The sequence below is a fragment of the Neoarius graeffei genome, chromosome 25, assembly GCF_027579695.1.
Source record: "Neoarius graeffei isolate fNeoGra1 chromosome 25, fNeoGra1.pri, whole genome shotgun sequence".
In the NCBI taxonomy this organism is placed as follows: domain Eukaryota; kingdom Metazoa; phylum Chordata; class Actinopteri; order Siluriformes; family Ariidae; genus Neoarius; species Neoarius graeffei.
This window is the reverse complement of record NC_083593.1, coordinates 36,542,955-36,566,116: the sequence shown is the minus strand read 5'-3', so window position 1 is coordinate 36,566,116 and position 23,162 is coordinate 36,542,955. Positions and strand designations below refer to the sequence as shown.

Genomic DNA, 23,162 nt, shown 5'->3' with positions numbered 1-23,162 from the left:
AGCAGGCTGCGAGAGCTTTGCACGGTTTCAGTGCACAGCCTGTGTAGACCAAGCGCCCCCATTTCTCTCTCATTGTCCGGTCTTTTGGAAAACGATGAGTACTAATCCCATCAAGATTGGTGTTGCTACACCCTCCTACGATACATCTGTTAGCCATTTTAATAATGACACAATAACATTGAAGAAATTTGCAGAAAACCACCAGGTCGTTTTCTGATAAACAAACCAGCGCTGACATAGGATTCAGAGGGAGGCGTCCCGCATGCGACGTCACGAAAATCAGTGCTTCCCGGGAAATCCAAATGCCAAGTTTTTTCAGAGGCGGACCAATTTGCCTCAAATGGCTTGATTTCAACTGAATTTTTCTGGTATTGCGCAAGGTAAAAAAATTGCACAAAATGCAAAATGTGACAGATATTTGACCAAAGTTTAAAGGGGAACAGAGGGCAATATATAGAGTAAATATAACAATAAAACACACATTAACGAACCTTATTCAAGACTTACAAAAGTTTTTTGTTCTAAGGTTGGAAAGTTATAGTGTTTTGAAAGTAGCTCGAGCAAACTATTTCCGCAGTTTGAACAGCCCGCCATGATATTAATTTTATCCAATCAGAATGCACGTTCATTTTCTCTGCGTAACACTCATGACGTATGTATGTGCCCAGTTGTGTTGGCTCATTGAGGTTGGGACTAGCACGTGTGAAATACCTGTTTCTGCCTCTTGTGACGATTTCGCAAGTCCACGGGTGGCACCTATCTCATTGCAGCAAATAAATTCTGCTGGACTCGTGAGCAACTCCACATTACATTTTCCGCAGGAGCACCACGCCATGTCACCTGCACGCAGACGCTCTGCCCCACGCTCGCCATGCCCATGGTCAGCATCAGTCTCATCCTCGCCGTCATCCGAGCTTTCGTCTCTTATTTCATCACCGGAGTCGAGAGTACCTCTCCTAGCTATTTTAAGTTTGTTTCTTAAGACAAGGATTTTTTAAGATGTTACCTTGTTGACAGTTTCGGCGAGAATCTTCCGCCTTCTTCAAAACAGTCACCAGATGTGTCCTGGGGGAGCGACCTGACAGCAGGAGGCGTGAACTACCTGTCAAATTGGGCGGGACGTTCACGCCTCCGTAGCGTAACATCAGCTGATAAGGCACGTCACCACTCGACATCTGGTGACTGTTTTGAAGAAGGCGGAAGATTCTCGCCGAAACTGTCAACAAGGTAACATCTTAAAAAATCTTTGTCTTAAGAAACGAACTTAAAATAGCTTTAATAGTTAGACATAATGAACTTCCACTACATAGTACCTCTCCTAGGTTCAAACTGGTACCCTTCTAAGCCATAGCCTGCTTGCAGTGTGTCTTGCGGGATCTCTTCGTATGATTCGACAGAGCTGTCGCTTTCACTTGATGCGCCCGACGCCATGATTACACGCTTATCTCCTCTATTTCGGAGAGTTCCGCTAGTGCAGTGGGTAGCGCTGACGTCACGGTCTTTTAAAAATGGCGACTCTTGTGCGGTTTAGCGTATAAAGTATTATATTTACAATTACCAAGATATTTCGTTGTTTTCTAGTATATAAATTTGATAGAATACTTAAGAATACGTTACTTTGTCACATCAGCAACTGTATAAATTATATTTGGTACCCCTTTAATATAAAATAGGAGAATTACATTGATCGTGCTCCTGAATTTACCCGTGATATGCACTTTAAAGTGCTAATGCTGCTCAGGTCAAACCTGATTGTCTATTATGGTTGGCAATCCAGTGGTGTTTACACACTAGATATTGTATACGACAAATTAGAGGAACATTTTACTATGTTGTTTGCATTCTTTCTGTACTTCATAACATGGCATAATTATAGTGACACTAATTGAGTGAGCTCTGTGAAGCTAATTGTTAGAGAGGGTTTCTACTGTACTGTAATTGCTTAGTCTTTTCAATACAACATGCCCGTGACTTACTATTGTCCATAAAAGCCCTATTGTATGTCTGGATCTATCTGTTCAGCAGTAGCTCAAGGCTAGACTCCTCCGTGGCCTCATCTTATCCCTTCTCCAAAGGAGGTCTCATGAAGCAGACACTAATATGCTATTCATTTCCTCAAAGATGCTCAGATGCTCACAGTGTGAGGGCTTCTCACTTTACAGGTCACAGGGCCATAACAATGTGTCTCTGGATTTTACTGGGTTCAAGAAGCAAAGCAGAAATTGCCTTCTTTACACATACAAAAGGCTGAGGAAGAAGTAAAGAATAACACGAAGGAAATGCAGGAAATCACCTCAGGGCTCAGTGCTTGTGATAACTGAGGTTTCTCATGACAACAGTGCAAAGCACAACACCATATGGTCACTAATGTTCTTCACCTTTAAGTCAAGTGCTGCTTTAGATTAATGCACCATTCTCAGGTTTAGCAAATCCTGGTCATATTGTTTTCTGCTCTAATGATGTATTGATGGCTGGAGCTGCAGACGCGACACACTTCTTCAGTTTCAGGCTGAAAACGCAACGTTCGTCTTAAAGAAGTAGCTTTACATTAATCCTCATGGCAGCTGTTGTTCAGGTTTGTGTTACAGCATGCAACACTTTTTTAATCTCACCACTAGCAATAAAAAATAAAATAAAATAAAAAGCACTCTTAAGTTCTTGAAGGTTCGGGTGAAACTGCACAGAAGTGTCCACTCTATTTATGGTACATCTCTGTTAAGGCTGATTTTACACCTGATGATTTTATGCTGCATTTGACTTATTTTGAGAAGAAGAATCAACACAATGGGTTTGTTCTGAAGGGCAACACCTCCGTATCTGCTTTAGCGCTTCAGTTGTATGTGTACCTCTGTACAGATTTAATTCTAACGTCAATATAGCCATCGATAAATATGAACCCTACAACTATGCCCTTGAAAGGATTTTTGTGCTTAAACTTAAGAAAATGGTTTATAGCTTAGGATTGTGCAAAAGTCTTAGGCATCCTATTTTTTTCATACAAACTTTGTTATATATTTCTGTTTTATGACTTCTACATTATTGGGTCAGTACAAAAACATTTTAGAGTTCCAAACGTTTGTTTTCCAGCACAAAATTAAATGTTACAGGAAAAAAAAATGTTTGAGTAGCATATTACATAAGAGACGACTTTTCTGATTAAAAAAAGAAAACATAATGAAGGCTACTGGGTTTTGCGACAAAATTAAAGTGCACATCACGGGTAAATTCAGGAGCAAGATCAATGTAATTCTCCTATTTTATATTAAACTTTGGTCAAATATCTGTCACATTTTGCATTTTGTGCAATTTTTTTACCTTGCGCAATACCAGAAAAATTCAGTTGAAATCAAGCCATTCGAGGCGAATTTGTCCGCCTCTGAAAAAACTTGGCATTTGGATTTCCCGGGAAACACTGATTTTTGTGACGTCGCGTGCAGGACACCTCCCTCTGAATCCTACGTCAGCGCTGGTTTGTTTATGAGAAAACGACCTGGTGGTTTTCTGCAAATTTCTTCAACGTTATCGCGTAATTATTAAAATGGTTAACAGATGTATCATAGGAGGGTGTAGCAACATTACATTCTTCATCCAAAGGTGAAGTAACATTGCGCTCAGGTGACAATTCCATATTTCAATGCAAAATCGCTAGCTGCTAAACTTGGTCTACACAGGCTGTGCACTGAAACCGTGCAAGCTCGCGCAGCCTGCTGGCGCTTCCGCAGGTGACGTCACGAATCTGGCTCCAGACCCTCTTGGGATTTTTCCAGACGTGTTTTGTTATTTTATTTTTTTCTGCTGTAGACATATGGCCTTGTGCAAAATTACCCTTCTGGATGAGTGTGTAAAGGGACATACTTTCATATAAAAAAAAAACGAATTTGCTCCAGGATATGCACTTTAAGAAACAAGTGTGACAGTCAAAGTGTCCAGAAGAACTGTGGCTGGTTCTGTAAGATGCTCAATAAAACCTACAGCTCATTTCCTTATCAAACTGCACTCATTGTACCTGAGACTGCTATTTTTTTTTTTAAAACAAAGGGTCGTCTCATACCAAATATTGACTTTGTTTAATTTATTATGGCTTACTGCAGTTTATAGTATTTTTTTAAATGTTGAAACATTTCATTTCATTATTTTTAAGCCATTTTTGAGCTACGGCATTTCTTTACATGTGCCAAAGACTTCTGTGTGTGTATATTTTATATATATATATATATATATATATATATATATATATATATATATATATATATATATATATATATATATATATAAAATTTGGAAATCCAGAATGGATTCTCAAACATATTATTTGCCAAATGCCGTAGATGTGCTTACGTACGTGCATAAGGACTAATTTTGCTAAAAGCATCACAACATTATATCGAGTTCATTATACCACAACGCTGTTGAATTCTCCAGTCTAACTGGTCTGAAGGTGTTAGTTAATTTTCTATAACAGCAGCTCTGACAGCAGTTCCAGGTACACGACAAATCACAGGTTTATATGAATGTACTCGTTCTAATACATAATCATTTCTTTAGTAACAGCTTACACAGATTAATTAATTGTTGTAATTGTTGATAGGGTGAAGTTTTCTATCAGGAGATGTTTATATAGCATTTACAGAAGGATTCTCCAGTGTCAGAGCTTTGCAATGGTCAGAGGTAGAGCTGTAATTTAGTTTTCCAACATGAGGGGTTTACAGTTATTTAACACAAATCCAAAGTCTTTTAGCACAAGTTCTAAAGTCTCTTAGCACAACTCTAAGTTCTTTTTGCACAAGATCCAAGAACACTTAATCTTTATTATGAATACTTACCGATCACGTTTAAAGATGTTTGATGGATTTTTTTATGAAAGTTGCCGAGATTCCAATCGAAAACGAGCGATTGTATTTCCCCACTCCGCCATCTTGAAACCGCCATGTTTGATGTAGCCCGTATGTTAGTCAGCAATCCTCCTTCCAAATTATTTAACACAGCACATACCCTGACACAGTACACTTCTTGCACATGCGTTGACCATGGCTATAGGTGCATTTCCACATTATGGTGTATATTACAGTATAGGCATCCATTTCTGTTCACCGAGTGCTCAATTAAAAGAAAACAATAGGATTATAGAAGTGAACATTTTTGCCATCGATCCCATTGTTATTCCAATGACAGGTTTAAAGAGCGACTCAAAAACACAATAGACTTTATTATTATTCAAGTGCAAGCTGTTCTTGATCTGATCGACTTGTGCGAATTGTCTGTAATCTGTGCACTGCGTTTTTTTTCGCACAATCTACAAATGAGTGTTTGTGGTTTATTGATTTGATAATTTAGTGTTAAATAAAGTTTTTTAGCGGTTGATCGCATTGAACAAAAAAGGAAATATTGAAATCCAATAGGCGGCACGGTGGTGTAGTGGTTAGCGCTGTCGCCTCACAGCAAGAAGGTCCAGGTTCGAGCCCCGTGGCCGGCGAGGGCCTTTCTGTGCGGAGTTTGCATGTTCTCCCCGTGTCCGCATGGGTTTCCTCCGGGTGCTCCGGTTTCCCCCACAGTCCAAAGACATGCAGGTTAGGTTAACTGGTGACTCTAAATTGACCGTAGGTGTGAATGTGAGTGTGAATGGTTGTCTGTGTCTATGTGTCGGGCCTGTGATGACCTGGCGACTTGTCCAGGGTGTACCCCGCCTTTCGCCCGTAGTCAGCTGGGATAGGCTCCAGCTTGCCTGCGACCCTGTAGAAGGATAAAGCGGCTACAGATAATGAGATGAGATGAAATCCAATATAAACATGCTGCAATAAAGTGAATTTCCCTGTAAACTAGCCACAGCTTCGAGACTTGTCTTGATGATCAAACAACCCTTACATCTTAGCATAAGCTCTTCGTCTTCTTCTTCTTCTTGCGTCACGATTGCCGTATTATAAACAACTGATGTATTAATTTGGGCTGTTTTGTCATTCCTGCATGTTTATATTGCACTTTAATTTAATTGCCATTGGTTCTAGGATACTTTAGTGGAAGTTTCTTGCGTTCGTTTACATATCGCAACTGTCGGTTACTTCTTAGTCGGCAAAATGCATGTTGTCCAGCAGGGCAAGAGACATAATCCCCCGGTTAATTAATTCGGCAAAGGCGTAATTATTGACAGCCAGTTGAATTTGTGATATGATCAGAAGTGACTGAAGTTATCTATGAAGGTGCCCACAATTCAAGGTTTGTTATGGCTAAACTACAAATATCCAAAGACACCAAAGAATCAGATTTTCAGTCCACGTTTCAGGGATCAACAACTGATCCTTAACACACACAGCAGCAGAAATTCCGGCTTCCAGTCCCTAAGCAATCATAATAAACCCCTTCCTATATCAAGATGAGTATTTTTTTTTTCAATTATTGTGACCATAATCCAGAGTTGTGCTAAGAGACTTTAGAACTTGTGCTAAAAGACTTTAGATTTGTGCTAAAAGACTTTTGTGCTAAATAGCCCGATACCGGAGAGAAGACATGTCTTCAGGACAAAGGACGTGTTGTGTTTTTCAGTTTCTCAGTAACCTGACGAGCTGCATGTCATGCATCGCACTGAATATTCTCTACAAGTATGATTGACGTTGGTCAAACAGAAGCTAAGTATAAATCTCAATCTCTCCATACTTTGTCAGCCATTTGCTGCCTGTCCATTTTTTGGCCGCTCTTTCTGCATCTTGATTAAAGTTGGAGGTCTTATAGGTCCTGCAGAGTTCAGAAAGGCCTGTGTGTGTGTGGTGTGTGTGCACACAGGGGTGTGAGATTTCAACACAGACAAAGCCCAACTGCTCCCCCAACAACTGGCCACATCAATTACATGCACTGTTTTTTTCTGCAGTAACTGACCCTTTTCCATAAGCGTCATTCTGCTTCATGGTCAGATTGTAGATTTGTCAAATGAAGCCAGATCGTAGCTGGAATATTGGCCTCTCTAAACAGACCAAATGTTTTTGAGGAATTGCATACATTTTTTTTCTTTATGTTACATACACTCACTCACTCACTCACTCACTCACTATCCGTTTTGAGTCAGTTGACATGTCAGACGTGCATATGACTAGCAGTCTTCAGCAGAGCTCTCCATTCAGCACGGTCTTGAGTTGCCTCCTCTGCGATATTCCATAGCTTCAAGTCAGCACGGACAGATTCTTTCCAGCTTTTTCGAGGTCGGCCATGGTTGTTCTCTCCTTCAACTTCCAAGGTAGTACATCTGTTGATCCAAGAATTACTGCGTTGGACATGTCCAAACCAACGGAGACGATTGGATCTGAGGACAGTGTCAAGACGACGGAAGTTCAGCATCCGCAGAAGAGATGTGTTAATTCGTGTTCCTCTTTTGACATTGCACATCCATAAAAGCATTGTAGCAGTACAAATCTTAATTTTAGCAGTTTTAGTTTAAAACTAGAAAAGGGCATTTCCAGAAGAAAATGCAAATTCCTCACACTAATCTCTAATCTCTGTCTTCATAAGTCATCAGTCAGCTGCTCAGACTTTTCCAATTTGCTGTCTAATTGTCTTCAGTTCTGACCTCCAATGGAAACATCTTAATCAATGTAGGAGGCACCTGTGTGGTATGAGAAACAGATGTCTAGGCGCCCCGTAAACACACCACAGGAAAAAATTAGAAGTACAGGCCCTGTTGGAAACACCCTGCTGACCTCCTATGTACTGCACTTTAACTGTGGCTACACAACCCAAACAAATCTCAAAATACCATGTGTGATTTGCGGTATATCACCAAGGTCATTTGTAATCCTGTTGACAGGTCTGGAAAAAAAAACCCTCAAGATGCCTCTGTTTCCAACTAAGGACAGCTGAAACTGGATTTTCAGTCACGTTTGTCCCCTGGAGACCTAGAGAAACAAACAAGACAATACAATTATGCAAATAAAAATTATGTATAATTGCTTAAATATCCATCCATCCATCCATCCATCCATCCATCCATCCATCCATTATCTGTAGCCGCTTATCCTGTCCTACAGGGTCGCAGGCAAGCTGGAGCCTATCCCAGCTGACTATGGGCGAGAGGCGGGGTACACCCTGGACAAGTCGCCAGGTCATCGCAGGGTGCTTAAATATCTAAGATGAAAAATGTTTTGATTAGTAACTACTGATGCTCTTGTCTCATCTCGTACTGTAGGTAGTGCATATTTTCGGAGGCATCACTTGCATAATGCATCATAATGAAATTTGTATAACTTTTAATAGGCTGGAAAATTAATTGACATACTTTAGTTGCTATGAATAGCATTGATTATAAGTCAGTTTTTGACTGCATGCAGGGTTGCCAGCGCTGTGGATTTCACACTAAATTGGGATAATTAGGCTTGCAGGTGGAAAAGGAAACGATAAAGTATCCATCCATTATCCGTAACTGCTTATCCTGTGCAGGGTCACGGGCAAGCTGGAGCCTATCCCAGCTGACTATGGGCGAGAGGCGGGGTACACCCTGGACAAGTCACCAGATCATCACGGTTCATGACACATAGAGACGATCAACCATTCACACTCACGGTCAATTTAGAGCCACCAGTTAGCCTAACCTGCATGTCTTTGGACTGTGGGGGAAACCGGAACACCTGGAGGAAACTCATGCAGACACGGGGAGAACATGCAAACTCCGCACAGAAAGGCCATCGCCGGCCACGGGGCTCGAACCCGGACCTTCTTGCTGTGAGGCGACAGTGCTAACCACTACATCACTGTGCCGCTCAAGGCTAAACTAGTTTAAACTTTTTTTGTTGTTGTTTATTTAAAAAGAGTCTGTGACAACTAAGATCTTGTTTATAGCAAAAATAAAATCTAATTAAGCTTAGGATAGAGCAAACAAAGAAAAAGGTATATTGCTTATACTGCAAATCAGAAAAGCATGAACACCACAGTTACCTTGTTTCCTATGCAAAGAAATAAACTATTCAAAGATTCAAATTTAGTATACAACAACAATATAATCATGTATAAAACTATACAACCCAGTGCAAACAAACTCTGTTCCTTCTTCTGATAGTTCTGCTCATTTATATTTGTTCTGTTTGCATTCATTTGTATCAGTGAATCATTTGCGTAATTTAACAGTGCAAATACAGGCACACCACTCAACACAGGGCACTGATTCATTTGTAACTTTCGTCCTGAAGCTCGTTTCCTCTCCAGGGCACCGAGTCTCTTATTGAGTGGGACAATAGGAGGCCGTTAGTGTCCAGGCTAAAGCATAGCGAGGCCTCCAGGTCCACTGTGTTTAAACTAGGTCAGGTTTTACACACGTAGCTCTCTGAAAGGAAGGGGTTTTGTGTCTACAGACCCTTCAATGTTTTCTTACCCTGCGGAAGTTCGATGGACTTTTAACCAGGGCCAGAAAGCACTGACACACACTAGGCACACTGCAGCCTAATGGGACATGGAACGCTGCGAAGAATTTCTCGAGAAGACAGAAAAGAGATTTTATTGTTTAATAATTTGCACGGTGAAGCTGATTTTCCATAGATGGGATTTTAAAGTGCCATTCCACCATTGGATGTATTCTTTGGCATAAAATACAATATATTTTGACAACATGTATAAATGGTATCACTAGATAAAGAAATCTTTTAGCTTCAAAATGATATATCAAACGTAATTTTTTGACGACAAGTATATTAATTTTGCGACCAAAGTCACCTACCCTTTTAATTTCCGCGCGTGATGTCATCGGCAGGTTCCCCTTCTTGTGTACCACGTGACGTGTGACGTGGCACATATTATCAGCAATGGCGGATAGAACGCGATAAAAATAATACCAATAAATCTAGCTAATACCAATAAATCTAGCTAACTGAAAGATTAACTCAAAATTTTTCGCAATTTTTTTTGGCCCCCATATACGAGGAGAAATGACTCTCTCACTTTGGCGGTTTCCTGGTCTAAAAATAGACCGACACGTGGTCTATAGACCGACACGATGACATCACGTTTCACTACCGCGCGGAAATTAAAAGGGTAGGTGACTTTGGTCGCAAAATTAATATACTTGTCGTTGTCAAAAAATTATGTTTGATATATCATTTTGAAGCTAAAAGATTTCTCTGTCTAGTCATGTAGTCATAAAATATGTTGTATTTTATGCCAAAGAATACATCCAATGGTGGAATGGCACTTTAAAGCTTGGAAGTGACTGTAATGAAAATATGGGTAACAATTATAAGCAAATTAGTGAATTTCTAGCAACCCACAGCAGATATTATAAAAATGAAGCTGTACGATGACTACGATCACTAACTCTATCTCCTTATCCTGACTTAATCCATTTATAAATCTTTCGTACGAGTTGGCTTATGCAAATTGAGACATGATGTAGGAAAACCTGGTGTTTATTTCGCTTGAATCTCACTAAACTCCAGTAGACCTGTAAAGACACAAACCCCCAAAAATAACCTAGTGGTAAAATGGACATAATGCACTTAGCTTTGAAACAAGAGGTTACTGTAGAAAGGGTAACATTGTAATCGTGGCCTTAAGGACTATTTCATGTGAATAGATGGCACTTACATGACTGAAAGCTTTTAAAGTGCTGCCCGAAGAAGTGTAGCTGATGTTTTTGTTCGGTCTCAAACTTTGCAGCTCCTGGCCTTATCAACATCTTGCTCCGTTCTAGTTAGATTAAAGATTTTTGAGCTCATTTAAATGATTTAAATGCAATAAACTGTTTAAGTATTTTCCATTGAATTGTTAAGAAAGCCTGCTTTTATTGCTCAGTTTAGCTTAGTGTTGTAAAAAGCTCAGGACTGGACAGCTGCTAGCTTTTCTCAGCAACGTTTACTCATTTAACGCGGCCCATAAAACGAGACGGAGGATCATAGCAGCAAAAGCAACAACTGTGAAAAGTGAGAGGAGGTATTTTGAGATCATTTAACCTCTTTAGTTTGTGATGCAATATCTGGGAAACTTATGAGTACAGACCCTATTTTTGTGACCATGATGCAAAAAGAAAAACTAAAGTCCAAGATTTTGTGATATTGGTGCATGTCGGGAGGCGGCGTGGTGGTGTAGTGGTTCGCACTGTCACCTCACACCAAGAAGGTCCTGGGTTCAAGCCCAGCAGCTGGCGAGGGCCTTTCTGCGTGGAGTTTGCATGCTGTCCGCGTGGGTTTTCTCCAGGTGCTCCGGTTTCCCTAATTGGTGACTCTAAATTGACCGTAGGTGTGAATGTGAGCGTGAATGGTTGTCTGTGTCTATGTGTCAGCCCTGTGATGACCTGGTGACTTGTCCAGGGTGTACCCCAACTCTCACCCATAGTCAGCTGGGATAGGCTCCAGCTTGCCTGCGACCCTGTAGGACAGGATAAGCGGCTACAGATAATGGATGGATGGAGGGTGCATGTGGGTGTGCAGGTACCCTGGTTAAGAGAGGCTTATAGATCTATATTTTACTGACAGATACAGTATAACTGACTCTCTGACAAAGCGTATAATGACTGAGTTTTCCGTCTGCTTGTGGTCTTGTGTAGCTGTTCACTCATGCGTGCACACACTAATTGGCTCATTTCATGGAAGTAAATCAGTTTGACAAAATATTATATTTATTCTGTTAATTACAGGATTAGATGATGACTGACTCACACCGAGGGCTTTTTTTTTTTGTAAAATAAAATGTTTAAAATGTCTTATATCGCCCTGTGATGACCTGGTGACTTGTCCAGGGTGTATCCCGCCTTTTGCCCGTAGTCAGCTGGGATAGGCTCCAGCTTGCCTGCGACCCTGTAGAACAGGATAAAGCGGCTACAGATAATGAGATGAGACAAGATGAGATGTCGTATCAGGGTGGCACAGTGGTGTAGTGGTTAGCACTGTCGCTTCACAGCAAGAAGGTCCTGGGTTCGAGCCCAGTGGCCGGCGAGAGCCTTTCTGTGTGAAGTTTGCATCTTCTCCCCATGTCTGCATGGGTTTGCTCCGGTTTCCCCTACAGTCTATGCAGGTTAGGCTAATTGGTGGCTCTAAATTGACCGTAGGTGTGAATGGTTGTTTGTCTCTATGTGTCAGCCCTGTGATGACCTGGCGACTTGTCCAGGGTGTACCCCGCCTCTCGCCCATAGTCAGCTGGGATAGGCTCCAGCTTGCCTGCGACCCTGTAGAACAGGATAAGTGGCTACAGATAATGGATGGATGGATGTCTTATATCAGAATGATGGTGAAGTAGGTTGTTTATGCCGAAATGTGGTGACATAAGCAGAGTCAATTTAAAAAAAGATATCTATTTAGACTATTAAAGTGGGTTTGAAATCTTACTGTGGTGGCAGATTTCAAAGATCACTACACCCTTTTGTCGGTGCTTTAATACAGTAGTTTCTCATCATAACTGGTTGAGAGCAGGAAAAAAGCTGGTTTATTCTCAACAAAATTAGTAATAGGTTATAATTGTCCCACGTTAGAGTAACAGCTGCAGTTGCATGTGTTAAGAGGTGAGGATGTCAGTCTTGGGATTTGTCCAGTTTATAAAAATTGTACTGCTTGTGTTATACACGAGAATCTTCTTCTTATCAGCTATAGTGCTTTATTCAGTGCGCGATCACTCTGCTGTGACTGTCAGGCAGAATGTGTCTTTATTCATCTCCAAGACATGCTCAAATTCTTGTTTTTGACCTCTTGGAAACCTTATAGGTCATCAACGGAAAAACAACTGTTTGTAAAGATGGAGATGAATTATCCTTATAAGCCATGTCTAGTCAAAAAAAAAAAAACGAGAGATAAAAGTCTTCCAGGGCCCAAATGAAGTTGTCTCTAACGCCAACTTGTTTTGTGTACTCTCTCATCAGAAGTGTTTGTTGACTCCACAGTGAACTTTCTAGCTAAAACACACAGCCTTTAACCTGAAACCACAAAACTGTAATGAAAAGTTACAGGCTCACTAAACTCTTCTAATCCATTTGTACCAGTTTTCTGGCTTTGCTAGAAAAGAACGCCACTTTAGGAAGATTAAAGCGGTTCGAGAATAAATGTGTGGTCTGGGGTGTTCGGGCCTCTCCTGCACCCTGGAACCTGGACTGATCACATCATCTGTGGTCTTGGGTGGCTTTTCAAGCTCAACAGATGGGCCACCAAAGGTGAGACCAAAATGTAGAGAAAAATAATTGGCTGGCTTTTTTCATGGTATATCAGATATATTCCATTCAGCTCGCATGATATTGAGTGAGTTGAAGACTAGTTCAATATCATACTAGCTGAACGGAATGTATCTGATATACCATACACATTTCTTTTGAGTGAGTGTTCAATGCGTCTTTCTCTTTCAAAATTCTCCATATTTAATGAAGCAAATCTGGCAGCCATGTTTGTTTACAAATTCTCACAGTCGCTCACTAGCATGGAAGTTTTACATCTCCAACATGTGACATTACATTACATTAATGGCATTTAGCGGACGCTCTTATCCAGAGCAACATATGTACAACATACCCAGAGCAGCCTGGTTAGGTTAGGTGCCTTGCTCAAGGGCACTTCAGCCATTCCTGCTGGTCTAGGAAATTGAACTGGCGACCTTTTGGACCCAAAGCTGCTTCTCTAACCATTAGGCCACAGCTTCCCCTGCTTCATTATGTTGTCTTGACAACTATGCGCTATCATAAACCATATTCAACGCTCATTCTATATTGGGTAGAGTGACGTAATACATGTAGTATAAGCGATATGCTAACAATATTGCATGCTATCAAACCAAATGAATGAAACCCGCTAGAAGGGAATAGAATGTATGTTTTTATTCCATCGGAAAAGTTTCCTGTATGTATAATAATATCTCATCTCATTATCTCTAGCCGCTTTATCCTGTTCTACAGGGTCGCAGGCAAGCTGGAGCCTATCCCAGCTGACTACGGGCAAAAGGCGGGGTACACCCTGGACAAGTCGCCAGGTCATCACAGGGCTGACACATACTGTAGACACAGACAACCATTCACACTCACATTCACACCTACGGTCAATTTAGAGTCACCAGTTAACCTAACCTGCATGTCTTTGGACTGTGGGGGAAACCGGAGCACCCGGAGGAAACCCACGCAGACACAGGGAGAACATGCAAACTCCGCACAGAAAGGCCCTCGCCGGCCACGGGGCTCGAACCCGGACCTTCTTGCTGTGAGGCGACAGCGCTAACCACTACACCAATGTGCCGCCCTGTATAATAATATATTATGTTTTATGCCCAATGCCAATTTGGTGATTAGGTTGGGATTGACATTATTCTTGCTGAAGGAGATTATTAAATGACAGTAGTTTATTTTTTACTTGGAGCTTTCTTGCACTTTACTCGCTTACTGCTGATGTGGATGGATGGTTCAACATGGCACGGTGGTGTAGTGGTTAGCATGGTTGCCTCACAGCAAGAAGGTTCCGGGTTCGAACCCAGCAGCCGGTGAGGGCCTTTCTGTGTGGAGTTTGCATGTTCTCCCCGTGTCTGCGTGGGTTTCCCCCACAATCCAAAGACATGCAGTTAGGTTGACGTGGGGCTGCCTTGGGCTGAGGTGCCCTTGAGCAAGGTACCTAAGCCCTGACTGCTCCCTGGGCACTCTGGTGTGGCTGCCCACTGCTCTGGGTGTGTGCGTGTGTTCACTGCTTCAGATGGGTTAAATGCAGAGGATGAATTGAAGTGTGCATGTGACAAATCTTCTTCTAATACCCTAAAAATTTGCATTTCTTAAATCCCTTTTCTCAGTGGATAATGTCACTTGGATAATGTCAACTTATACCTGAGAATTGCGGCAGTAATCATAAAGACTGTACAGAGCTCTTAATCTGATCACACTGAACATTCTTTCATCTCATCTCATCTCAGGGAGTTTTCCCTCACCTCTGGCTTGCTCATTGCTCATCATCGAAATCTACATCCAGATTTCTGTAAAGCTGATTTGTGACAATGTCTATTGTTAAAAGCACTGCACAAATAGTTTATACGTGCAAATTTAAATGCTATTGAATTGAATATTTTTAACTACTGTTGGTCAACAGTGGGGGGCGGCACGGTGGTGTAGTGGTTAGCACTGTCACCTCACAGCAAGAAGGTCCGGGTTCGAGCCCCGGGCCGGCGAGGGCCTTTCTGTGCGGAGTTTGCATGTTCTCCCCGTGTCCGCGTGGGTTTCCTCCGGGTGCTCCGGTTTCCCCCACAGTCCAAAGACACGCAGGTTAGGTTAACTGGTGACTCTAAATTGACCGTAGGTGTGAATGCGAGTGTGAATGGTTGTCTGTGTCTATGTGTCAGCCCTGTGATGACCTGGCGACTTGTCCAGGGTGTACCCCGCCTTTCGCCCGTAGTCAGCTGGGATAGGCTCCAGCTTGCCTGCAACCCTGTAGAACAGGATAAAGCGGCTACAGATAATGAGATGAGATGGTCAACAGTGGTCAGATAGCCAGGATGAACTAATCACTTTTAAACAGTTGAGGGAAAAATATATCTCATCTCATCTCATTATCTCTAGCCGCTTTATCCTTCTACAGGGTCGCAGGCAAGCTGGAGCCTATCCCAGCTGACTACGGGCGAAAGGCGGGGTACACCCTGGACAAGTCGCCAGGTCATCACAGGGCTGACACATAGACACAGACAACCATTCATACACACATTCACACCTACGGTCAATTTAGAGTCACCAGTTAACCTAACCTGCATGTCTTTGGACTGTGGGGGAAACCGGAGCACCCGGAGGAAACCCACGCGGACACGGGGAGAACATGCAAACTCCACACAGAAAGGCCCTCGCCGGCCCCGGGGCTCGAACCCAGGACCTTCTTGCTGTGAGGCGACAGCGCTAACCACTACACCACCGTGCCACCCCGGAAAAATATATATATATATTTTTCAGTGTAGTTCATGCAACTAAATAACTATGCAACTAAATCGTATTTACAGAAGTAATTTTCAAAAATAATTTCATTTTGGTCTGCAATGCTGAAACACACACTGGATATTTTTAATGATCCTTTCTAGATTTTCATCTCATCAGTGGACAGTAATTATACTAAATTAAGTATTTTCCACTGAATGCTGTAGGAAGCTTTTGTTTATTGCTCTGTAAAGCTCTCGAGAAAGGACAGCTGCTAGCTTACCTCAGCAACACTTTTACTCTGCCAATAAAATGAGGCTGAGGATCAGGGCATGGCAGCAAAAGCAGCAACTGTCAGAACTGGAGAGAAAAAGGCGGTGTTTCAGGGCTATTTAATCTCATAATGGTTAGTGACGTCATTCCTTGGCTTATATCCTTGACTACATGTGAGGACGTTAAGCCCTGGGTTTGCCTCTTCAGTCCCATCTTGCGGTATACATTTGTGTCCTCTGATTTAAGCGTAGATTTAATTAAGCCTCAGTGCTGAATCTGATGTGGTTATTATGGGCAGGATGACCTATTATTATGAGTTTTATTAGTCTGGCAGATATACATCACATCATCGTAAAATATTGACCATTATACAAAGATGTGTACTGAGCCTCTTTGGAGGTCTCATCTCATTATCTCTAGCCACTTTATCCTGTTCTACAGGGTCGCAGGCAAGCTGGAGCCTATCTCAGCTGACTACGGGCGAAAGGCGGGGTACACCCTGGACAAGTCGCCAGGTCATCACAGGGCTGACACATAGACACAGACAACCATTCACACTCACATTCACACCTACGGTCAATTTAGAGTCACCAGTTAACCTAACCTGCATGTCTTTGGACTGTGGGGGAAACCGGAGCACCCGGAGGAAACCCACGCGGACACGGGGAGAACATGCAAACTCCGCACAGAAAGGCCCTCGCCGGCCACGGGGCTCGAATCCGGACCTTCTTGCTGTGAGGTGACAGCGCTAACCACTACACCACCGTGCCGCCCCCTCTTTGGAGGTATTATGGTAAATAAAAAAGCAGCCATTTTTGATTGTGAAGATGTCTGTATTCTACAGCTAGTCAACATAAAAGTGCATGTATTAAAGTTATGCTTGATGTTTCCTTCATATTAATCTTACAGAGGACATTCGTGAGATTGCTATTTGGAAATTCTCTTTCATAGGACATTTATGGAATTTCTGTAAAAATCACGGGTGGGTCACTCCAGGTGAAACCAATATGATGCTAACATAGCTAATGTCAGTGAAGAAACAAAATTGTTTTGATTATTTGGGTATGTTTTTGACAGGTTTACTTATGATGTTCAAAATAATTTGCTGCTGTAAACAGAAGGCGCAAGGGTGGGAGATGAGGGGAGACCTGGGAAGGAAATTGGTTTCCCCCCATCACTCAAACATTATTGAGGCCTGTTTGGTCAGAGCAGGTGAAGAAGGTCATTCTTGTGGAACTGACTGTCCCATGGGAGGAAGGTTGTGATGAGGCCCATGAGAGGAAGAGAACGAGATACCAAGACCTTGTCCAAGAGTGCAGAGAGAAAGGGTGGCAAACATGGCTGTTCCCAGTTGAAGTGGGGTGTAGAGGGTTCCCGGCACAGTCGGTGTGGACAGTGCTCATTGCACTGAGTATATGGGTCCGTCTCAGAAACTGGTCTCTCATTTGGGACATTATGGTCAAAAAATAAATTTTCTAATTTTACTATTTTTTTTGCATTTACCTCACACTCAATGTTTCTTTTGTCATGTTTAATAAGAATAAAGGTAGTATTTTGCTTTATCTGGCTTCCACTGTGGAAAATGTTTTTGATTACAATTCAAATGCTTTTGTAAAATTGATTTACATATAAAATACCTACATCATGAAGAATTAAAGCCCCTCCTTCACAGATGAGTGAAAATATTGAATAAATTTCCTCTTTTTGATTGCTTGGGTTAAAAATGCCAAGTTATGATGACTGAATTGATTATTCACTTAAATATGAATAATATGATACATTTTGGGTATTTGATATGGCGAAACAGGACAGTAGGACACAATGGAAAAATCAAGAACACACCGGAAAGATGAGAATAACTGCGGTGGTAAAAGAACAGCGACTGTACCGGCTGAAGGCCGCACGGGTCTCTGCTGCGGTGCGCGACCAACTGGACATCACTACCGCACCGGACGGAGTGCGAGACGGGGGCGGGGCAAAATGACTGGCCGTAGATTCTATCAAAAGTTCGATCTAAATTGACCACGGTTGCAAAATATTGGCCAAAAATACGCAAACACTACAAAATATGAAAGTAAGATGAAAAAGAAACATTCTGTTGCCTTATACTGCAAGACTAAAACAAAATAAAACCATCAAAACTCACCTTTTCAGTGATAACGTCCGAACAGATCACCCGCGTAACAGAAAGACCGCAAATGGAAGCACGATCAACTTCTAACTGCTGGAGTGGAAAATTCCATTCTACACATGCAAATTGTTAATGTGTGTCCTTCCCCGCACACAAATAACACGCTACGGTAAAAAATAGACCACAACTCATTTTATAGCTCAGAAATTCATACAAGACCAGCTACCATCGTAACATATTCTGTAAGAAACATATTCTATACCTAACTTTCAGCTTTCATTTTAAAAAACAAAATCGCAGATTTATAACTAAATTTTTGTATGGCGTAGTGATTTTAAGTTCCTACTTTTGGTGAGGTAGTGACCTTGACCCTGAGGCTTTCCGTTTAGATCAAAACACACGATCGTATTGGTTTTGGGTCTGCGGAAAATGGAGTTACAATGGTGATCAAATATTTTGCATGATGTTTTATTACGGTTATGATTATTCTGTGAGCGCACCAATCCTTAGGTGTATAAAGTTACAACTTAAAATACAATTAGTGATAACTGTAGACTTTTCAGTGGACTACAACCTTTTTAAGGGAATGCGATGTAGTCAACCATTTATCATGTCCCAGATCAAGCTGCCATTTTTCCACAAATTTGCAGAATTTTTGCCAAATTCTGAAGAGTATTCACGTCAAAGATTTAGTTTTACCTGTATTATTTCTTTCATCATTTTATTTCAAATTAAAACCAACATCACCATTCAAAACCATATAGTTTATTGACTGTGAGTATATTTAGTGGGGTACCCCCACAGTACCCAGTTTCTGAGACAGACCCATATCAGGGAACGAGCGGAAAACAACCGTGTGCAGGATTGGAAAGGCAGCAGAAAGAGCCTCTTGTCAGCTCTAGCATAAAAGGGAGGAGGGTTGGAGGCCTGGAGCCAATGGGCAGTGATTTGGCCACCACTGCCGACCCGCCAACTGGAGGGTGTAGCGGTCAAGGGTCGAAACACCTGATGAAGTTTGGGTACTGTCTGACGACATCAGCCCTGGGCTGAAGGCCACAGTCGCTCAAATAGATTGACTGCATTAGGCATCCTCAGATGTCTCATCTCATCTCATTATCTCTAGCCGCTTTATCCTTCTACAACAGGGTCGCAGGCAAGCTGGAGCCTATCCCAGCTGACTGCGGGCGAAAGGCGGGGTACACCCTGGACAAGTCGCCAGGTCATCACAGGGCTGACACATAGACACAGACAACCATTCACACTCACATTCACACCTACGGTCAATTTAGAGTCACCAGTTAACCTAACCTGCATGTCTTTGGACTGTGGGGGAAACCGGAGCACCCGGAGGAAACCCACGCGGACACGGGGAGAACATGCAAACTCCACACAGAAAGGCCCTCGCCGGCCACGGGACTCAAACCCGGACCTTCTTGCTGTGAGGCAACTGCACTAACCACTACACCACCGTGCCGCCCATCCTCAGATGTATTACAAAAAAAAAAAGACTAACATACTGAATTTCCAGTTCTTCTTTACTCTTGATAAATGAGCTAGTTTTCCAGGCGGTTAACGAATATTAGTGATATTACTCACTATTTGGATTAGCGATTTGACATGGGGACATTTTCAACCTGTATTTTCATTGATATTTATGAATACTAGTATTTATAATGAGGTATTTTTAATGGATTGAGGCCATTTTTTATGTTTTTGGTTATTTAAAACATATTGAACAATTAATTCTACACAGATATTTAGACAGAGTACTGGCAATGGCTTAAATATTCATGTTAAGTGTTAAGTAATTAAGTAATGTCATGAAGACACTGAAAAACTGATCTCTGGATGTGTTTCCTCTCCATGCAGCATGTGACAGTAGTCACTGGGGTCCTCACTGCAGTAACCGGTGTCAGTGTAAAAATGGAGCGCTGTGTAACCCCATCACAGGCGCTTGTATCTGCACAACTGGCTACCGCGGCTGGCGGTGTGAGGAGCGCTGCGAGCCGGGCACCTATGGAACAAACTGCCAGCAGAAATGCCAATGTCAAAACAATGCCACCTGCCACCACGTCACAGGGGAGTGCACATGCAGCCCTGGCTATACTGGAGCATTGTAAGTTGTATACACACGCAAATATACGTACTCACAAAAATACACATAAAATGTAGAGCACAAATAATGAACAGAAGGCGCACATAAACATATATGACAATGTGTGAAGTCTCATTATCCTCCCTTTGCTGTCTCTGTGCAGTTGTGAGGATCTGTGTCCTCCAGGCAAACATGGGCAGCAGTGTGAGGAGCGTTGTCCCTGCCAGAACGGTGGAGTGTGTCATCACGTAACCGGAGAATGTTCCTGTCCTGCTGGCTGGATGGTAGTAACACACATTAAGCTTCATTTAATGTGACATTTCCCTAACAAGGTTTTACAGAAGGATTAAAGTATTTGAGGGTGCGCTAGTCGGTGACTGTGTGGCATGATGCAGTCTGACTCGAAGCAGAATTACTGTTACCACCCCAAAGTTGATTATTTACCTATCACAGCATGTCCAGCATGTTTTATTCCTCTTATACAACAGCAAATTGCCAATGATTACAACATGTCATACTTTTTAATCATTTTTGGTTACATGTTGTGGAAAGTCAGCGAAACAAATTAATTGCTGTGGTCACTTATGCTATAGAAGCTGTCACATTTTTTCTCTCTCTTGAAGCTTACACGGAGTGCAGAATTATTAGGCAAGTTGTATTTTTGAGGATTAGTTTTATTATTGAACAACAACTATGTTCTCAATCAAACAAAAAGACTCATAAATATCAAAGCTGAATATGTATGGAAGTTAGAGTGGGGTGTTTTTAGTTTTGGCCATTTTAGGAGAATATGTATGTGTTCAGGTAACTTTCACTGTGCAGAATTATTAGGCAACTTAATAAAAACCAAATGTGTAGCCATTTCACTTATTTATTTTCACCAGGTACACTGATATGACAACTCCAGATTTGCAAATAAACATATCTGACATTCAAACACAAAACAAAAACAAAATCAGTGACCAATATAGCCACCCTTCTTCATGAGGACACTCAAAAGCCTTCCATCCATAGATTCTGTCAATTTCTTTATCTGTTCACGACCAACATTGTGTGCAGCAGCAACCACGGCCTCCCAGACGCTGTTCAGAGAGGTGTACTGTTTTCCCTCTTTGTAGACCTCACATTTTATAATGGACCACAGGTTCTCTATGGGGTTTAGGTCAGGTGAACAAGGGGGCCATGTCATTATTTTTTTCACCTTTCAGACCTTTACTGGCTAGCCACGCAGTGGAGTATTTGGACGCATGAGATGGAGCGTTATCCTGCATGAAAATCATGTTCTTCTTGAAAGATGCTGACTTTTTCCTATACCACTGCTTGAAGGTTTCTTCCAGGAACTGGCAGTAGGTCTGGGAGTTGAGTTTGAGTCCATCCTCAACTCAAAAAGGTCCAACAAGCTCGTCTTTGATGATACCAGCCCATAGCAGTACTCCACCTCCACCTTGCTGGCGTCCGAGTCGGAGTGGAGCTCTGTGCCTATTACTGATCCAGCCACAGGCCCATTCATCTGGCCCATCAAGAGTCACTCTCATCTCATCAGACCACAGCACCTTAGAAAAATCAGTCTTAAGATATTTCTTGGCCCAGTCTTGACGTTTTATCTTGTGTGCCTTACTCAGTGGTGGTCGTTTTTCAGCCTTCCTTACCTTGGCTATGTCCCTCAGTATTGCACACCTTGTACTCTTTGACACTCCAGGAATGTTGCAACTCTGGAATATGGCAGAACTGGATGCTAATGGCTGCTTGTTAGCTTCACGCTTGATTTTCCGCAGATCATGTGCAGTTATTTTGCGCCTTTTTTTTCCCCACACGCTTCTTTCGACCCTGTTGACTATTTGCAATGAAACGCTTGATTGTTCGGTGATCACGTTTCAACATCTTCGCAATTTCAAGAGTGCTGCATCCGTCTGCAAGACATCTCACAATTTTATACTTTTCAAAGTCTGTCAGATCTCTCTTCTGACTCATTTTGCCAGAGGAAAAGAGGTTGCCTAATAATTATGCACACCTGATATAGGGTGTTGATGTCATTAGACCACACCCCCTCTCATTACACAGATGCACAGCACCTGATATACTTAATTGGTAGTAGGCTTTCAAGCCTAAACAGCTTGGAGTGGGACAACATGCATTAAAAGGATGTTGTGGTCAAAATACTCACTTGCCTAATAATTCTGCACTCAGTGTATAAGAGAAAAGAAATCTTGTCATATTACCGAGATACTGGAAAGCACAAAGTCCTGAAGACTCCCCAGTGTGGAAACCTTACTAAATGTTACAAAGTGCTGACACTGGAGACTCTTTCCATAAATGTCTCCTTTCATAAAACATCACCATATCAACAATTATACACTTCTTTGGTTAAAGGACCCATGGCATGGTGGTTTGTTGATGCTTTAAACGGGCTCGTGGAGGTTTCCGGATGTTATATCCGCAGCCTTTCTCGAAATGAACCCTCGGCATGTAGATATAGCCTCCTGGGAGAAAGCCCCATTTCAGCCCTTTTCCCAGTGCGTCGTTTTGCTAATGAGAAGCATGGAGGCGGGGAAGGGTAGAGGGTGGGGGCGGGCCATGGGGGAGGGGGAGGGGCTTGACCAAGCTGCGCACACACATACTCGCTGCTATCAGCGCCTGTAGCCACGCTGCTAAGACAAAACCCCATTCTCCCTCGGACTCCTTTTGTAAACTCGACGTGACACAGAGAACAGAGAGTGAGAGTGTTCGGAGTGGTAGTTTACGAACGTATAAGACCCTAGGCTTGAACACGCACTCCATAACCAAAGAGGATAGAAGCAGCAACTACAGCAACATATCGCTTATCCAACAGAAGACATGCATTGCGGAGCAAT

General features: G+C 42.2%; 1 protein-coding gene across 1 annotated transcript in view; it reads left to right on the top strand.

Annotated features, from left to right (window-relative positions):
- The window catches only part of megf10 (multiple EGF-like-domains 10), a 137,894-nt gene that overhangs the window by 51,861 nt on the left and 62,871 nt on the right, over positions 1 to 23,162 (top strand). The window contains exons 6-7 of the mRNA XM_060909553.1: positions 20,085 to 20,331; positions 20,474 to 20,594. Coding sequence (XP_060765536.1) covers positions 20,085 to 20,331; positions 20,474 to 20,594 — 368 coding nt within the window. The remainder of the gene's footprint in view (positions 1 to 20,084; positions 20,332 to 20,473; positions 20,595 to 23,162) is intronic.